Source organism: Phocoena sinus, chromosome 3 (genome assembly GCF_008692025.1).
Source record: "Phocoena sinus isolate mPhoSin1 chromosome 3, mPhoSin1.pri, whole genome shotgun sequence".
NCBI classification, from domain to species: Eukaryota; Metazoa; Chordata; class Mammalia; order Artiodactyla; family Phocoenidae; genus Phocoena; species Phocoena sinus.
Window position 1 is genome coordinate 74037704 of NC_045765.1, and position 16679 is coordinate 74054382.

Consider the following 16679-nt stretch of genomic DNA (forward strand, 5'->3'; position numbering starts at 1 on the left):
ATATAAACTGTTATTATTGTTGGTGGTGGTACTTAAACTGCTCGACACAAACCATCAATGTAGTACAAATGATCAGGCCAAAAAGTATCACCCTGGTCAATTGTATTAACAAAAATAATCTGTAAAAAACTTATAAAAGGCTGATTGCACATCCTTTTAGTATTTTACCTGAGCATTGCTAACAGCCTCACCCCAAAATTATTTAACTCTATAGGGAGATATACTGTCTTGTTACTATTAATTAAGCCCAGACTCTGTGACCTAAGATGTTAATTTGTGGGTTTTTGTGTGATCAAAATGCACCCGATTTCTGTCCAGTAGGAAATATAACCATAACAGATATGGTTTTACTGTTTTATAGGACAATTGACTAGTTTTGTCTCTAACTCGGCAAAATTATTTTAGAATGCTTTCCCTGTTGGACCACATAAACCCTGTTGTTCTAGTTCTCCTCTGAACCAGTTTTATCATCTTGCTAGCTCCCTCGTTAAGGAATTAAATAAATTTTCATCACATTTTCATTTTATATCTGTCTGAGAGTCATGCCTTTAATTTTCTGAAGATTATATTCTGACAACAACTTGAATGAGGGGTTGAGCCAAAAAGATATGGTTGGTTGGGTTTTCAGAAATGCTATGTAGGACAGGCACCAATTTAGCTGAGAATAGAAAATAGCTTCTTTTCGGCCAGAACAGCCATCTTCCAGTAATTCACCAAAATGACCAACACAAAGGGAAAGAGGAGGGGCACCCGCTACATTTAGAAAACATGGAGCTGCTCCTTTGGCCACATACATGCGAATCTACAAGGTGGTATTATAGATATCAAGGGAACGGGCACTGTTCAAAAAGGAATGCCCCACAAATGTTACCATGGCAAAACTGGGAGAGTCTACAATGTTACCCAGCATGCTGTTGGCATCATTGTAAACAAACAAGTTAAGGGCAAGATTCTTGCCAAGAGAATTAATGTGCGTATCGAGCATGTTAAGCACTCTAAGAGCCAAGATAGCTTCCTGAAACTAGTGAAGGAAAATGATCAGAAAAAGAAGGAAGTCAAAGAGAAAGGTACTTGGGTTCAGCTGAAGCACCAGCCTGCTCCACCCAGGGAAGCACACTTCATGAGAACCAATGGAAAAGAGCCTGAACTGCTGGAGCCCATTCCCTATGAATTCATGACATGATGTGGGTAAAGAAAATAAAAAACCTGGACTGTAAAAAAAAAAACAGAAAATAAAAAGCAAGGTACAGAGGCATCTTATTTTCAATTAAAAGTTACCACTGATTTTTTTTTAAAAACTTTCTAAGTTTTATATCATATCCATAGTAATAACCAAAAGTATGCTAGGATGGAACATAATTATAGGATACAGTGAAGAGGGTAACAAAACAATGTACCTCTAACTACATTATTCATACCTTGGTTTGGAAATGGATTCTACTTCCTTCCTTCCACATCTCAGTTTGTAGAGTTTGTCCTGGATATACTGGTTTTGCAAAACGAACCTTTTAAAAAAATGTGTTTTAGGGTTAAAAATGTTTTAATATGAAACTTTTCCACTTTGCAGGGGGGGTGGAATTTGAGGAGGAGGTTGGAGAGCATAAGAGGAAGAAACAGAGACTGGACTATACTTAAATTCATAAAAATAGTAATATGATACAATTAGTAGAGAAAGGATATAGTTAGTAAAAGTTAATTCTTTGTCTTTCAAAGTATAGAACCAATAAATAGTTTAATCTTGACAAATCAAAACACAGAAGAATAATCATATTAAGTAGAGTTATATAGGTAACCACCAGAACAATTTAACAGAAGCAGTTAAAAGTGGCACTAATTAAGTCTGAGGAATAGGACGTGAGGTTGTTGTATAGGACAGAATAATTACACTTTTTATTTCCTAATTTTCTATACTATTTTATTTGCTCTGTATACATATTATTGGCTGATTTTTAAAATAATTATAATAATAACTATAAAATAGTTATAATAATGAGAATAATCAGTGTTATCAAAGGCAAGACATCAGAAAATAAATTTCCACTGCTGCATGGATCACAAACTGATAAAAGCTTTTGGAGCTATTTGACACTGCCTTAAAGTTTTGTTTCCTTTTTTTTTAAGTATATGTCTTTCGATTTATGCAGAGTCAGTTTTCTTTGTAATTTATAATGGATGAAAACTTGAAGCCAACTTAAAAGTGCAAAACTAGGGCTTCCCTGGTGGTACAGTGGTTAATAATCCGCCTGCCAATGCAGGGGACACGGGTCCAAGCCCTGGTCCAGGAAGATCCCACATGCCGCAGAGCAACTAAGCCCGTGCGCCACAACTACTGAGCCTGTGTTCTAGAACCCGCGAGCCCCAACTATTGAGCCCACGTGCTATAACTACTGAAGCCCGCACACCTAGAGCCTGTGCTCCACAGCAAGAGAAGCCACCGCAATGAGAAGCCCATGCACTGCAACGAAGAGTAGCCCCTGCTCACCGCAACTAGAGAAAGCCCACACACAGCAAGGAAGACCCAATGCAGCCAAAAATAAATAAAGTGACCACAAAAAAAAAAAGTGCAAAACTAAAATCAATATGCAGCCAACATACTGATATAGGTGCATGTTTATTAGAGTTCAAATGCAGCCACTTAACATTTTCAATTAAGTTAAGGCAAATTATAAAACAGTAAAAAATGAATAAATAAATTTTTAAAGGTAAATCTCGAGTTTTTGTTAAGGCATATATGCTGCTATATGTATGTCCCTAACTATAAAACAATCAAATTAATCTGTTAAAAGTATAACTGTATATAATATCCTTCATGATGCATGTGTAATAGAGGCATTTATAGCTACAAAAAGAAAACTTGCCGATTGCCCAGTCAATGAAATAATAAAAATAATTTCAGTATAGTGCCTATTTTTAAGTGAAGTCACTAAGACTCCTCTAAAACTAAAAAGGAACAAGTAGTTAAATTATTAATAATTTACACACACCTTAATTGCTTTGAATCTCGACACGTCATTATCTGCAAACTGCTGTAAAACATGCCTGGCAGAAAATCCAAATGTACATAATCCATGTAATATGGGCTTGTCAAAACCTAAAAATGAGAGAGAGAATTTAGTTAGATAAAGGCACATTTCATGTTTAAAAACCAAGAACAGTTCATTCAGGACTTGAAAAATACATTTTTAAACTGCATTAGCCTGAATCATACCATCTATTTTAACACATTATTGACTGGGGGGATTTTTGCAGAAACTAACGCCTATGGCGTTAATACATCTCCGGTCAATAATGTGTTAAGAAACATGGAAAATATTTTATAAATAATACTTCCTGGGAGAAAAATTATGAAATAAACAAAAAAAGAAAAAAAAAAAGAAAGGAATGTCAGAGATCTGGGGACACAAATAATTATTTTGTTTAGCTTTGGTTGTAACCATGAAATCATCCACAGTGATTTCAATATCCATGTATGTAGATGATCCTTCTTCAACCTTTCAGTTCTTTGCTCTCCCCTCCAACGGCCTCGACCTTCATGATAACTCAGACACCCATCCCCATGGTCCTATCCTAGACCTTGCACTAGCAGGAGCTACCTTCCACCATAATCTGAATTTCACGTACACCAATCTCTGAACACTACTTCCCACCTTTCCATGTCCTTTGCATAAACATATTAGGAGAGGGCTATTTTTTAAATGTTACTCAAACTTCCAGTCATAAGTAGCGACATCTTTAATTATTATTTAGATAACTGAGCTAATATTTTCATTGGCTCACATTATTAGCAACTCACCTGCTAAGTTAGCAAAGTCAGGATCAATGTGTAAGGGATTCCAGTCTCCACTGAGGCGGTACAAAGCAGCCTGTGGAGAAAGAATTATAAAATAAACTAGCACCCAGTGCCTTCTTAGAATACATTAAACTAAAAACAGGAAATATGGCTGGTTATTGCATAAGAAATGCATTATAATGTACCTAATAGTAGCTCTGATTAAAAAATAACTATTTCTAACAAAAAAAGATTAAGTGTAAATCAAATGCTTTTTGTAACACCTGCCACTGAAATCAGAAGGGGTGAGGACCGTCAAATAATAGGAAGGGAACCAAGAACTACATCTGGGAACAACACTGGTTACCACTGCCTAAGGAGAAATTCACAAAAAGGAATCCATCAATCTACTCTCATTAAAACACAATGAAGGGCTTCCCTAGTGGTGCACTGGTTAAGAATCCACCTGCCAATGCAGGGGACACGGGTTTGATCCCTGGTCTGGGAAGATCCCACATGCCACAGAGCAACTAAGCCCGTGTGCCACAACTACTGAGCCTGCGCTCTAGAGCCTGCGAGCCACAACTACTGAAGCCCAAGCACCCCAACTACTGAAGCCCGCATGCCCTAGAGCCCGCGCTCCGCAACAAAGGGAAGCCACCACAATGAGAAGTCCGTGCACCACAACGAAGAGTAGCCCCCGCTCACCGCAACTAGAGAAAGCCCGCGCACAGCAACGAAGACCCAATGCAGCCAAAAATTAATTAATTTTTAAAAAAAGAAAAGAAAGAAACATTAAAAAAAACACACAGTGAAGATAAGGTGTAAATGTTTATAGCCTCTTCTAACCAAGCAAAATTTATGCCAACTTACTTAATGGGGTGTTTTAAATTGAAGCCTGTAACCCAATACTAGACATATAAACATCACACACTCCTCACAAACTTTCATTCTACTGGGTACACTAAATCCTGAGATCAGCTCATCCTGCAAAAAAACAGACTAATAACTTGCCATTAAGATTATATTCCTGCTTACTCCAGATCCTCACATCACTTCTGTACTTAGACAAAGCAGAATTAGCAGAAAGATATAGATAACAATAGGAAAAAAGTCACCACACTTCCCAGCATTTAAATTGTGCATTGGTCAAATGAGAGAGTACTTTTCAGTACTGAAGGGAAGAAATTCACAAAATAGCTAACGGTAAGTATTTAATGTATCTGTGTATTAACTTTGGGGATGCCTCCAGACTTTTTCTTATCAACTGCTAGGTCAAGCTTTCCAAGACTATTAAAATGTTGTGTAGAGACTAGCCATGTCAGCATACCTGACTTTCTTAATGAGTTTTTGTTGTTTTTAATTATTGATTATTCTTTTTTAACAAATTTTATTTACAGAAAATAACATCTCCTCTAATTCATAGGAAAATGTTTACTTTTTAATGTTTTGTAAAATTTTAATAAGCTCTTTCTCTTTCCCATCACTCTAAATGATAGTTTTCTAAATTATTCACTTTTTTAATGACTCAGTATTTTTTCCCTTTATATGGCTTCTAAAAATAATTAAATCAAATCAACAATTATCAAATAGATGTGACTTAAGACTCTGTATAAGATGGTAGAGGATTAAATGATAAATTTTAGAAAGCACTTAAAAAAAAATAAAACACTAGGCAAATATACATCATCACGTTGCATACAAATGGAAAAAAAAATGACGAATTTCGGGGTCCAAAGGGGAAGGTGTCAAACACATAATAGATCATAGGCTTTGGCACTAGACAGACCTAGGTTCAAATCCAGCTCTGCCATTAGTGGGCAATTTTCTTCATCACCCTAAGCCTTAATCTTCTCATTTAAAAAACTGAGAGGCGAATCAAACTCTTACAGAGCATTATCCTTGATAAATATTAATACCTCAATAAATGTGAACTATTATGATTATTTTAAAACATTTCAGCAACAGTATAAGACAATCAAGTTTTTAAGATTAGTGCCAGTGTTCTTACCCCACAGATATTGTTCCTATAAATGAAAAGAAACAACTCTTCTAAAGAAATCATATTAAAGGAATATGAAAATTTTCATATTATTTCAATGACAGCATTGCTTCCAACAGAAGGCAGAATTAGCAAAGACATAAAAGATCTGTCATGAGAAATGACTAAAGTCAACTGATTGGATGTTTAACTAAATTCAATCATAATGCAAAATAACCGTTCTCCAAACAATAAAGAACACTATCAAGGTTTATTTTCTGAATATCTTGAAGGACTTTCATATTTCAGAAGAAAAGCAAAAAGCTTTGTGTTTTGTTGTTTCATTTCTGCCTAGATGTAAAAATTACTAAAATTCACACATACAAACTAAGAAAAATAGCTCTATATTGTCTTACTTGAGTATTAAATGTAAGTGGGAGGATCTTCCATATATGAGTAAATTAGTTCTTAGTCTTATTTATTTAAAGTGTACCAGTAGGGACTTCCCTAGTCGTCCAGTGGTTAAGAATCCACCTTCCAGTGCAGGGGACATGGGTTTGATCCCTGGTCAGGGAAGTAACACCCCACATGCCAAGGGGCAACTAGGCCCTTGTGCCACAACTACTGAGCGCACGCCCTCTAGAGCCCGCACACCACAACTAGAAAGCCCACACGCCACAACTACTGAACCCACACACTCTGGAGCCTGCGTACCACAACTAGAGAGCCTGCGTGCCACAACTACTGAGCCCATGCTCCACAACTAGAGAGCCCACATGCCGCAGTGAAAGATTCCGCATGCCGCAACGAAGACCCTGCGTGCCACAACTAAGACCCAATGCAGCCAAATAAATAAGTAATTTTTTTAAGTGTACCATTAAGTTAAACTAAATGCTAAATTAAAAGGGTCAGGAATTAGTTCTTCCCAAATCCTCACATCCCCTAAAAAAGCAAACAGGTCAACAAGAAAAACAAGTAAAACTACACAGATCCCAGGCCTACAGTGTAACTAGAAGAGAAAAACCACAAACTTCAAATTCCTATAAGTAGAAAAATAAACACCTATATCCAGCAGCATTGTCTTCTGAGCACCCTCTCAAAACTACTAGAGAGAGTGGTAGGGGTGGGGAGGGGGAGTATAGCAGAAGCTCATGGAAGAGAAAAAAGGAAACAAAGAAAAATCACTTCAAGACACAGACAGTCTACCTCGAGGACAAAAATAGTGAGAAGAATCCTGGAAGATCAGAATACTGACTACTGAGCAAAGAATTAAAAGTGCATGGGCCTCCAAATGGCAGTCCTAGAAAGGCAATACTTCTGAGGGAGAAGAGGATAAAACAAAGATGTCCCCTTTGAAGACTGAATGGTGAAGAAAAAGAAGCAAGAGGGGAAATTTATGATCCTGCAGGATAAAGAGAACTAAAAAAAATTTAATAAAACACTTCCCCACTATGCCCTACTCCAAAAAGCCATCCATGAAAGAAAAGGCACTTTGCTATACTGACAGAAGATGACAATCTTGAATTTCTTTAAGAAAGAATCTTGTAAACAGTCCCAAACTACTAACTTTACCTACAAAATGAATATAGGTAAGTAATCTCCATCTGTGCAAAGCTACAATAAGACTAAAAAAGAAAATAAGAGCCAAAACATTATAATAAATAAAAATTTCCCAAAAAGAACAACTAGCAAACAGAAGAAAACGATAACACAATACTCAAGCATTTGGGGATAGGAAATAAACATCTTGAATCTGAAATTCAAAAACCAAGAATATAAATGGACAACAAACATGAAGAAATGAAGTAAGAGATGATTAAACTTGGGAAAGAAATAAAAGAAAAATCAAAATCATATTAGAAATTGAAGACTAAATTATAATGTTCTCAAAGGAGAACATATTCAAACAAAATTTTAATAAGGTGCACAGAAGAAAAAAAAGAAAAAAAACAAGAGGATGGAAATGAGATTAATAAAGAACTAGAAAAGGAAAGAGAGAAAATGGTTGGAAGAAAGATAGAAAAAGATCCAATGTACATAAAGAGTACGTGAAGAAATAAAAATAAAACAATGAATAAGAGCTAATATTTAAAATTATCACCCTAGAAAACTTTTTGAAAATAAAACATCTGAACACACATATTAAAAAGGCCCACCAGGTACATGGGAAAACTGACCTGGAATAAGCAACACTGAGACTTATCCTAGTAAAACTATTAGATTTTTAAAGATAAAGGAAAAAAAAATCCTAAAGCCCTCAAGGATAAAGATCAAGTAACTTAGAGGAAGATAATGACTGGCATCAGACTTCTAAACAGCAATATAGAAAGCCAGGCAACAATGGAACACCATTTTAAGAAACTCAAGATTTCATATCCAGCCAAGCTGTCCTTCAAGTATCCAGGGTATAGAAAAATAGTTTTAAATACATAGGAACCAGACTTCCCTGGTGGCGCAGTGGTTAAGAATCCGCCTGCCAATGCAGGGGACATGGGTTCAAGCCCTGATCCAGGAAGATCCCACATGCCACGGAGCAACTAAGCCCAGGCGCCATAACTACTGAGCTTGCGCTCTAGAGCTCACGAGCTACAACTACTTAGCCCATGTGCCACAACTACTGAAGCCCACACGCCTAGAGCCCGTGCTCCGAAACAAAGAGAAACCACCACAATGAGAAGCCCGCGCACCACAACGAAGAGTGGCCCCCGCTCGCTGCAACTAGAGAAAGCCCGCGCGTAGCGATGAAGAAGACCCAATGCAGCCAAAAATAAATAAATTTATTTTAAAAATAATAATAAGATAAATAAATACATAGGAACCAAAGGAATACTATACACGAGGCCTTCTTGGGGAACCTACCACAGGAGGAGCTTTATCCAACCAGGAGATATGGGAGAACCTTTGGCAAAAGGATTGATATATATTCAATTGCAAATCTAAGACTAAAACAAAGGTGGGGGAGAGGGAAGAATAATATATAAATGTTAAAATGTTCTGAAAAAGTAAAATTAATGCATTCCCCAAAATGTGAACTATAAGGGAAAGAGAAACAAGAAAATAAAATAGGCTCTTTAATTGTTAGAAACAAGTAGGAAACAAAGCACAGCAATAAAAACTGAAAAAACAAATAGTAATAAATGAGAAAATTGGGCACTATGGGCATATAAAAAGGTATAGGACTTCCACTTCCGGCCTAGATGGAATAAGTGGAATGAACTTACTCTTCCACTGTAAACAATTAGGAAAAAAAATTTTTTAAGTGGGCGAGGGAGATACTGTTCTTAGACACTGGACAGGAGGCAGAACAGGATTATGATTCTTGATAGGAAAGAAACAAACAAGATGGACTATACAATGGCCACAGCGCTCTGCCTGACAGCACTTTCTAGACTGCAGTGCGAAAAGGGAAACAGAAACATAGCAAAACAGTCTCAAAGAGTTAAAGAGATAAAGATCAGAGTTCTGGGAGAATGGGCAGTTAGAATGTAGATGTACTGAAAAGGAGGAAGCTACACAGGAAACAGTTTCAGAAATTTAAATAGAAGTCCCCTTGAGTGCCACAGAGAAAGGTCCTGGAAGATGAGACACCACGTGAAGAAGAAGCCAGGTGGAGATTAGAGGCACGCCAGCCAACAGGGAGCACTAAGACCCTGCACTTGTGAAAGGGCCATCCTGGACTTTCCTGCCCCACCTAGCCGCCATCTCAGAACAGCTACATGAGTGACAGCCAACACCATTTGTAGCACAAGGACCGCCCAGGCAACCCAGAGTCATGCAAAATAATAAATCATTGTTTCAAAACAAAATTTTAAAAGTACTTATAATACACATGGTAATATAATAAAGAATTATATTTTAATGGAGTATAACCAATATTCCAAAGATTAACTTTATTTAACAATGATGGTAGCTAAAATCCTAATTGTTAGAATAAGTAGTATGAGATATGTATCTGGGGAAACTAAAGATACTTGTTTTCATTCTCCTCAAATACAAAGCCTAACACCTGTTACCTATTTATTCTTTGGTCTTTCTAGATTATTGGGGATGAATTTCCTCTTTATTAATTATGAAAAACCATGAAGTATACTTGTAGTATCATACCAGTTTGAAGATGAAGAAATTCTCCTAAAGACATGAAAAACAAAATATTCCAGAAGTGATATTGGTAGAGCGATGGTTGCTAGTTTCCCTACTGATTGACAAGTTACTTAATTTAAATACCTGGCACAATGTTTATGCTATAACAACATAATCTGTTCCATTTCCACTTCTCCTTAAAGGTCTGTTCATCCACAATCATCTCCCACCACTCTCCGGTGTGAATGCTCTAATTCTTACTCCTTGTACATACATCATGCTCTTTTCTGCTATCATTACTAAGTTCTTATCCCCTTCCAGGCCATACTGCAAGCCTTACATCCCTGGTAAGAGAGAATATCTATACACCATTTTAGTTCCGAAGTCCCATCTTTCCTACCAAACTCTTCTGTATGTCATTCTCTAATAAGTAGCTCATCTCAGAATGTCTACAGCACTTACTCTACAATTCAAAGGCTTGTATTTAATCATTCGTTGCTTAGAATAGGTGCCCCAGAAATTAAGACATCTACACCTTATATCTAACTATCCTTTCAGTTCCTTGTCAATAGATTACACTTCTTCTACTTGATTTTTATCTCCTGTAGCACAGATCCAATTTAAAACAGCCCACAAATCCCCTGAAATTTAAGCAAAGTTTTATGCAAAATGTTTCTGAAGAAACAGTCGGTAGTTTTTATCATATTCTCGAGTGACCATATGATACAAATGGTCAGGAACCTCTGTCAAATGATGGGTGTCCATTATTTATACAAAAAATATTTGTTAACTTATAAACTGTCCTTTGTCACACAGCAAATACTCAAGTCTGCTAAAAGCTAACAAAAAGTTCTATACATCTGAAAAAAGAAAAAAAAAATCTTTCTGCTTACTGTATAAAGAAATTCAAGCCACGGAAACTATTCAGCTTTTCTTATCTACAGCAGATACATTTTATTATTTCAGTAACACAAGAATAATAATGGAGCACTTCTGGGTTTTCTGAACCATGAAACCATGAAGTCTTCTGTTCTTTAGTGTGCTAATAAAATTAATTTCACTATGAAGCTTTAATTAAACATAAATATGAGTGCTCTCTTAAGAAACTGATAAGAAATAGGGATAGGAAGAACATTTAAAGGCAAAAACTAATCTGAGGTAGAAAGTATTGTTCTATCACCCAATTATACAGTGTATAAAAAAATACAATATGTTCCAAACTTAATTGTTTCTGGCTCATGAAATTATATTCCTATTTGCCAGCACACATAAATCCTGCAGAAGTTCTCATATCAAGTATATCAAAATTAGTATCAAAAAATAAGTGAACTTTACAAATAATGTGCTGTCATTACCTGCTCATTCACAGCATAACTTCAGAGCTTTACATATTCTGTTCTATATCTGCATGGTTAGTATTCTGGCCATCATAGGGAAGAATCTTCAGGTCTCTCAAAAACAAAGTTGCTTTTCTCATCTTTATGGTCACCTTTTGTTTCTTAGATAAATCTTTGCATGCTTACAGAATTTGTTAATTGACAGGGCATTTTAACTCCTCCATCAGAAAACATATTATTTATGCCAAACAAAAGAGATTAAATCATCTACTCCTCAGATGCTTTACTGTACCTGTCCACTAAAGTTAGCATAAAATAATCTCTCTCGAAGCAATGTAGCTCAGTTTTCTTTTCCAGTAGAAGAAAGGATAACTGAAATTTGCCTTTTATTTTATCCTGCTCTCTAAGGCTTTAATGAAATTCTTCACTACTAAGCTAAGCAGTCTCCTTAAGGCAAGCAATCCACTGCCAACAAAGCATAATGCTTTTTCAATTGACTAATGAAAAGTCATTTTACATTTTTTTGATACCTAGTGGAGAAAAAAACTGCTAAGTAAAAATTCAGAAAGAACAAATGTCAGCTATAGAAATATGCCATTATTTTTATTACGTAGAACACAGCCACTACTTTTGGACTCACAAACTTACAGGGTATCAGAGTTATAAATCAAAAAGTGTCAGGAGTCAGGTGGCTTTATCACTTTTCAAAAATACATTCTTGAGGCTTCCGGGAAGATGGCGGAAGAGTAAAACGCGGAAATCACCTTCCTCCCCACAGATACACCAGAAATACGTCTACACGTGGAACAACTCCTACAGAACACCTACTGAACGCTGACAGAAGACCTCAGAGCTCCCAAAAGGCAAGAAACCCCCCACGTACCTGGGTAGGGCAAAAGAAAAAAGAATAAACAGAGACAAAAGGATAGGGACGGGACCTGCACCAGTGGGAAGAAGCTGTGAAGGAGGAAAGGTTTCCACACACTAGGAAGCCCCTTCGCGGGCGGAGACTGTGGGTGGCAGACAGGGAAAGCTTCGGCCGCCGAGGAGAGCACAGCAAGAGGGGTGCGGGGATCAAAGAGGAGAGATTCCCGCACAGAGGATCACACTCACCAGCCCGAGAGGCTTGTCTGCTCACCCGCCGGGGCGGGCAGGGCTGGGAGCTGAGGCTCGGGCTTCGGTCGGAGCGCCGGGAAAGGACTGGGGTTGGCGGCGTGAACACAGCCTGCAGGGGGTTAGTGCGCCACGGCTGGCCAGGAGGGAGTCCGGGGAAAAGTCTGGACCTGCCGAAGAGGCAAGAGACTTTTTCTTCCCTCTTTGTTTCCAGGTGCTCGAGGAGAGGGGATTAAGAGCACTGCTTAAAGGAGCTCCAGAGACGGGCGCGAGCCGCGGCTAAAAGCGCAAACCCCAGAGACGGGCGGGAGACGCTAAGGCTGCTGCTGCCGCCACCAAAAAGCCTGTATGCGAGCACGGGTCACTATCCACACCCCCCTTCCGGGGAACCTGTGCAGCCCGCCATTGCCAGGGTCCCGTGATCCAGGGACAACTTCCCCGGGAGAACGCACGGCGCGCCTCAGGCTGGTGCAACGTCACGCCAGCCTCTGCCGCTGCAGGCTCGCCACGCACTCTGTGCCCCTCCCTCCCCCTGGCCTGAGTGAGCCAGAGCCCCCGAATCAGCGGCTCCTTTAACTCGGTCCTGTCTGAGCGAAGAACAGACGCCCTCCGGCGACCTACACGCAGAGGCAGGGCCCAATCCAAAGGTGAGCCCCTGGGAGCTGTGAGAACAAAGAAGAGAAAGGGAAATCTCTCCCAGCAGCCTCAGAAGCAGCGGATTAAAGCTCCACAATCAACTTGATGTACCCTGCATCTGTGGAATACACGAATAGACAACGAATCATCCCAAATTAAGGAGGTGGACTTTGAGAGCAAGATTTACGATTTTTTTTCCCTTTTCCTCTTTTTGTGAGTGTGTATGTGTATGCTTCTGTGTGAGATTTTGTCTTTATAGCTTTGCTTCCACCATTTGTCCGAGGGTTCTATCCGTCCGTTTTTTGTTTGTTTTTTTCTTAATAATTACTTTTTATTTTAATAACTTTCTTTTATTTTACTTTATCTTCGTTCTTTCTTTCCTTCCTTACCTCCTTTAGACAACGAATCATCCCAAATTGAGGAGGTAGACTTTGAGAGCAAGATTTATGATTTTCTTCCCCTTTTCCTCTTTTTGTGAGTGTGTATGTGTATGCTTCTGTGTGAGATTTTGTCTGTATAGCTTTGCTTCCACCATTTGTCCTAGGGTTCTATCCGTCCATTATTTTTTATCTTCTCTCATTATTTTTTTATTTTAATAACTTTATTATATTTTATCTTATTTTGCTTTATGTTCTTTCTTTTTTCCTTCCTTCCTTCCCTCCTTCCTTCCTTCCTCCCTCCCTTCTTTCTTTGTTTCTTTCGTTCTTTCTCTTTCTTTCTTTCTTTCTTTCTTTCTACCTCTACTAATTCTTTCTTTCTACTTTTTCTCCCTTTTATTCTGAGCCGTGTGGATGAAAAGCTCTTGGTGCTGCAGCCAGGAGTCAGTGCTGTGCCTCTGAGGTGGGAGAGCCAACTTCAGGACACTGGTCTACAAGAGACCTCCCAGCTCCACATGATATCAGATGGCAAAAATCTACCAGAGATCTCCATCTCAACACCAGCACCCAGCTTCACTCAACGACCAGCAAGCTACAGTGCTGGGCATCCTATGCCAAACAACTAGCAAGGCAGGAACACAACCCCACCCATTAGCAGAGAGGCTGCCTAAAATCATAATAAGTCCACAGACACCCCAAAACACACCACCAGACGTGGACCTGCCCACCAGAAAGACAAGATCCAGCCTCATCCACCAGAACACAGGCACTAGTCCCCTCCACCAGGAAGCCTACACAACCCACTGAACCAACCTTAGCCACTAGGGACAGACACCAAAAACAACGGGAACTACGAACATGCAGCCTGCGAAAAGGAGACCCCAAACACAGTAAGATAAGCAAAATGAGAAGACAGAAAATCACACAGCAGATGAAGGAGCAAGATAAAAACCCACCAGACCTAACAAATGAAGAGGAAGTCGGCAGTCTACCGGAAAAAGAATTCAGAATAATGATAGTAAACATGATCCAAAATCTTGGAAATAGAATAGACAAAATGCAAGAAACATTTAACGAGGACCTAGAAGAACTAAAGATGAAACAAACAACGATGAACAACACAGTAAATGAAATGAAAAATACTCTAGATGGGATCAATAGCAGAATAACTGAGGCAGAAGAACGGATAAGTGACCTGGAAGATAAAATAGTGGAAATAACTACTGCAGAGCAGAATAAAGAAAAAAGAATGAAAAGAACTGAGGACAGTCTCAGAGACCTCTGGGACAACATTAAACGCACCAACATTCGAATTATAGGGGTTCCAGAAGAAGAAGAGAAAAAGAAAGGGACTGAGAAAATATTTGAAGAGATTATAGTTGAAAACTTCCCTAATATGGGAAAGGAAATAGTAAATCAAGTCTAGGAAGCACAGAGAGTCCCATACAGGATAAATCCAAAGAGAAATGCAAATCCAAAGAGAAATGCAAATCAAAACTACAATGAGATATCATCTCACACCAGTCAGAATGGCCATCACCAAAAAATCTACAAACAATAAATGCTGGAGAGGATGTGGAGAAAAGGGAACCCTCTTGCACTGTTGGTGGGAATGTAAATTGATACAGCCACTGTGGAGAACAGTACTGAGGTTCCTTAAAAAACTACAAATAGAACTACCATATGACCCAGCAATCCCACTACTGGGCATATACCCTGAGAAAACCATAATTCAAAAAGAGTCATGTACCAAAATGTTCACTGCAGCTCTATTTACAATAGCCCAGAGATGGAAACAACCTAAGTGTCCATCATCGGATGAATGGATAAAGAAGATGTCACACATATATACAATGGAATATTACTCAGCCATAAAAAGAAACGAAATTGAGCTATTTGTAATGAGGTGGATAGACCTAGAGTCTGTCATATAGAGTGAAGTAAGTGAGAAAGAAAGAGACAAATACCGTATGCTAACACATATATATGGAATTTAAGGGAAAAAAATGTCATGAAGAACCTAGGGGTAAGACAGTAATAAAGACACAGACCTACTAGAGAATGGACTTGAGGATATGGGGAGGGGGAAGGGTAAGCTGTGACAAAGCGAGAGAGAGGCATGGACGTATATACACTACCAAACATAAGGTAGATAGCTAGTGGGAAGCAGCCGCATACCACAGGGAGATCAGCTCGGTGCTTTGTGACCACCTGGAGGGGTGGGATAGGGAGGGTGGGAGGGAGGGAGACGCAAGAGGGAAGAGATATGGGAACATATGTATATATATAACTGATTCATTTTGTTGTAAAGCAGAAACTAACACACCATTGTAAAGCAATTATACTCCAATAAAGATGTTAAAAAAAAAAATTCTTACCTGATTAAGTGAGGTGGTATCTGTAAGTACAGCATCAGGAGGTCTATTAGGTATGGCTACAGCTACCTGAGATCAAAAAACATTACACATTAAATAATAACAAAATAATTGTTATTCTCTTTACCCAAACTGATATTTGATAAACAACCATGTTTCAATATACAGTCATCCCTCAGTTTCCAAGGGTGATTGGTTCCAGGACCCCTTCATGGATACCAAGATCTGCAGATGCTCAAATCCCTTATATAAAAGCAGTGTAGTATTTACATATAATCTATGCATGTCCTCCCATATACTTGGGAGGATGCCCATAGATTACTTATAATACCTAATACAATGTAAATGCTGTGTAAATAGTTTGGGAACTTTCTGGAATTTTTTTTCTGAATATTTTTGATCCACAGTTGATTCAATCTGCAGATGCCAAACCTGTGGATACAGAACCCACAGATATGGAGGGCTGACTATAACAAAATCTGCAAGCTGGAAAAAAAGTTTAATATTTTATTTTCAGCACATAATGATATTTAAAATTTCATAACTGCTAGCTTCATCTACATTAAGATTTCCCTGAAATGACCTTGTTTAATGAAAGGAATTATATAACCAGATCCATTCTCTAGGCCACAGAGGAGAAAAAGGTAAAGACTCTTTTCCCAATGCAAAAGATGACAGTAACTGTAAGAATTAGACAAACAATTCACATCTATATTGATTTAATCTTTAAATGCACTTTACCAAGATTGTGGATCTCTTTGCATTTATTTTCTTTTTAATTTTTATTGCAGTATAGTTGATTTACAATGTTGTGTTAATTTCAGGTGTACAGCAAAGTGAATCAGTTTTTTATATATATATATATATACATATACACACATATATCTCCACTCTTTTTTAGATTCTTTTCCCATATAGGTCCTTACAGAGCATTGAGTAGAGTTCCCTGTGCTATAGAGTTAAGTCCTGATTAGTTATCTGTTTTATATATAGTAGTATGTATATGTCAAT

General features: G+C 38.1%; 1 protein-coding gene and 1 pseudogene across 3 annotated transcripts in view; one reads left to right on the forward strand and one right to left on the reverse strand.

The window, feature by feature from the left end:
* The window catches only part of HSD17B4 (hydroxysteroid 17-beta dehydrogenase 4), a 90774-nt gene that overhangs the window by 23486 nt on the left and 50609 nt on the right, over positions 1-16679 (reverse strand). For 2 of the 3 annotated variants that reach the window (XM_032627898.1, XM_032627900.1), the window contains exons 17-20: positions 15672-15737; positions 3794-3863; positions 2985-3091; positions 1419-1505 (exon numbers count right to left, since the gene is read on the reverse strand). In XM_032627898.1, the coding sequence (XP_032483789.1) occupies positions 1419-1505; positions 2985-3091; positions 3794-3863; positions 15672-15737 (330 nt within the window). The remainder of the gene's footprint in view (positions 1-1418; positions 1506-2984; positions 3092-3793; positions 3864-15671; positions 15738-16679) is intronic. The other variant, XM_032627899.1, reaches the window with a different exon arrangement.
* Positions 719-1183, forward strand: LOC116750522 (annotated as a pseudogene).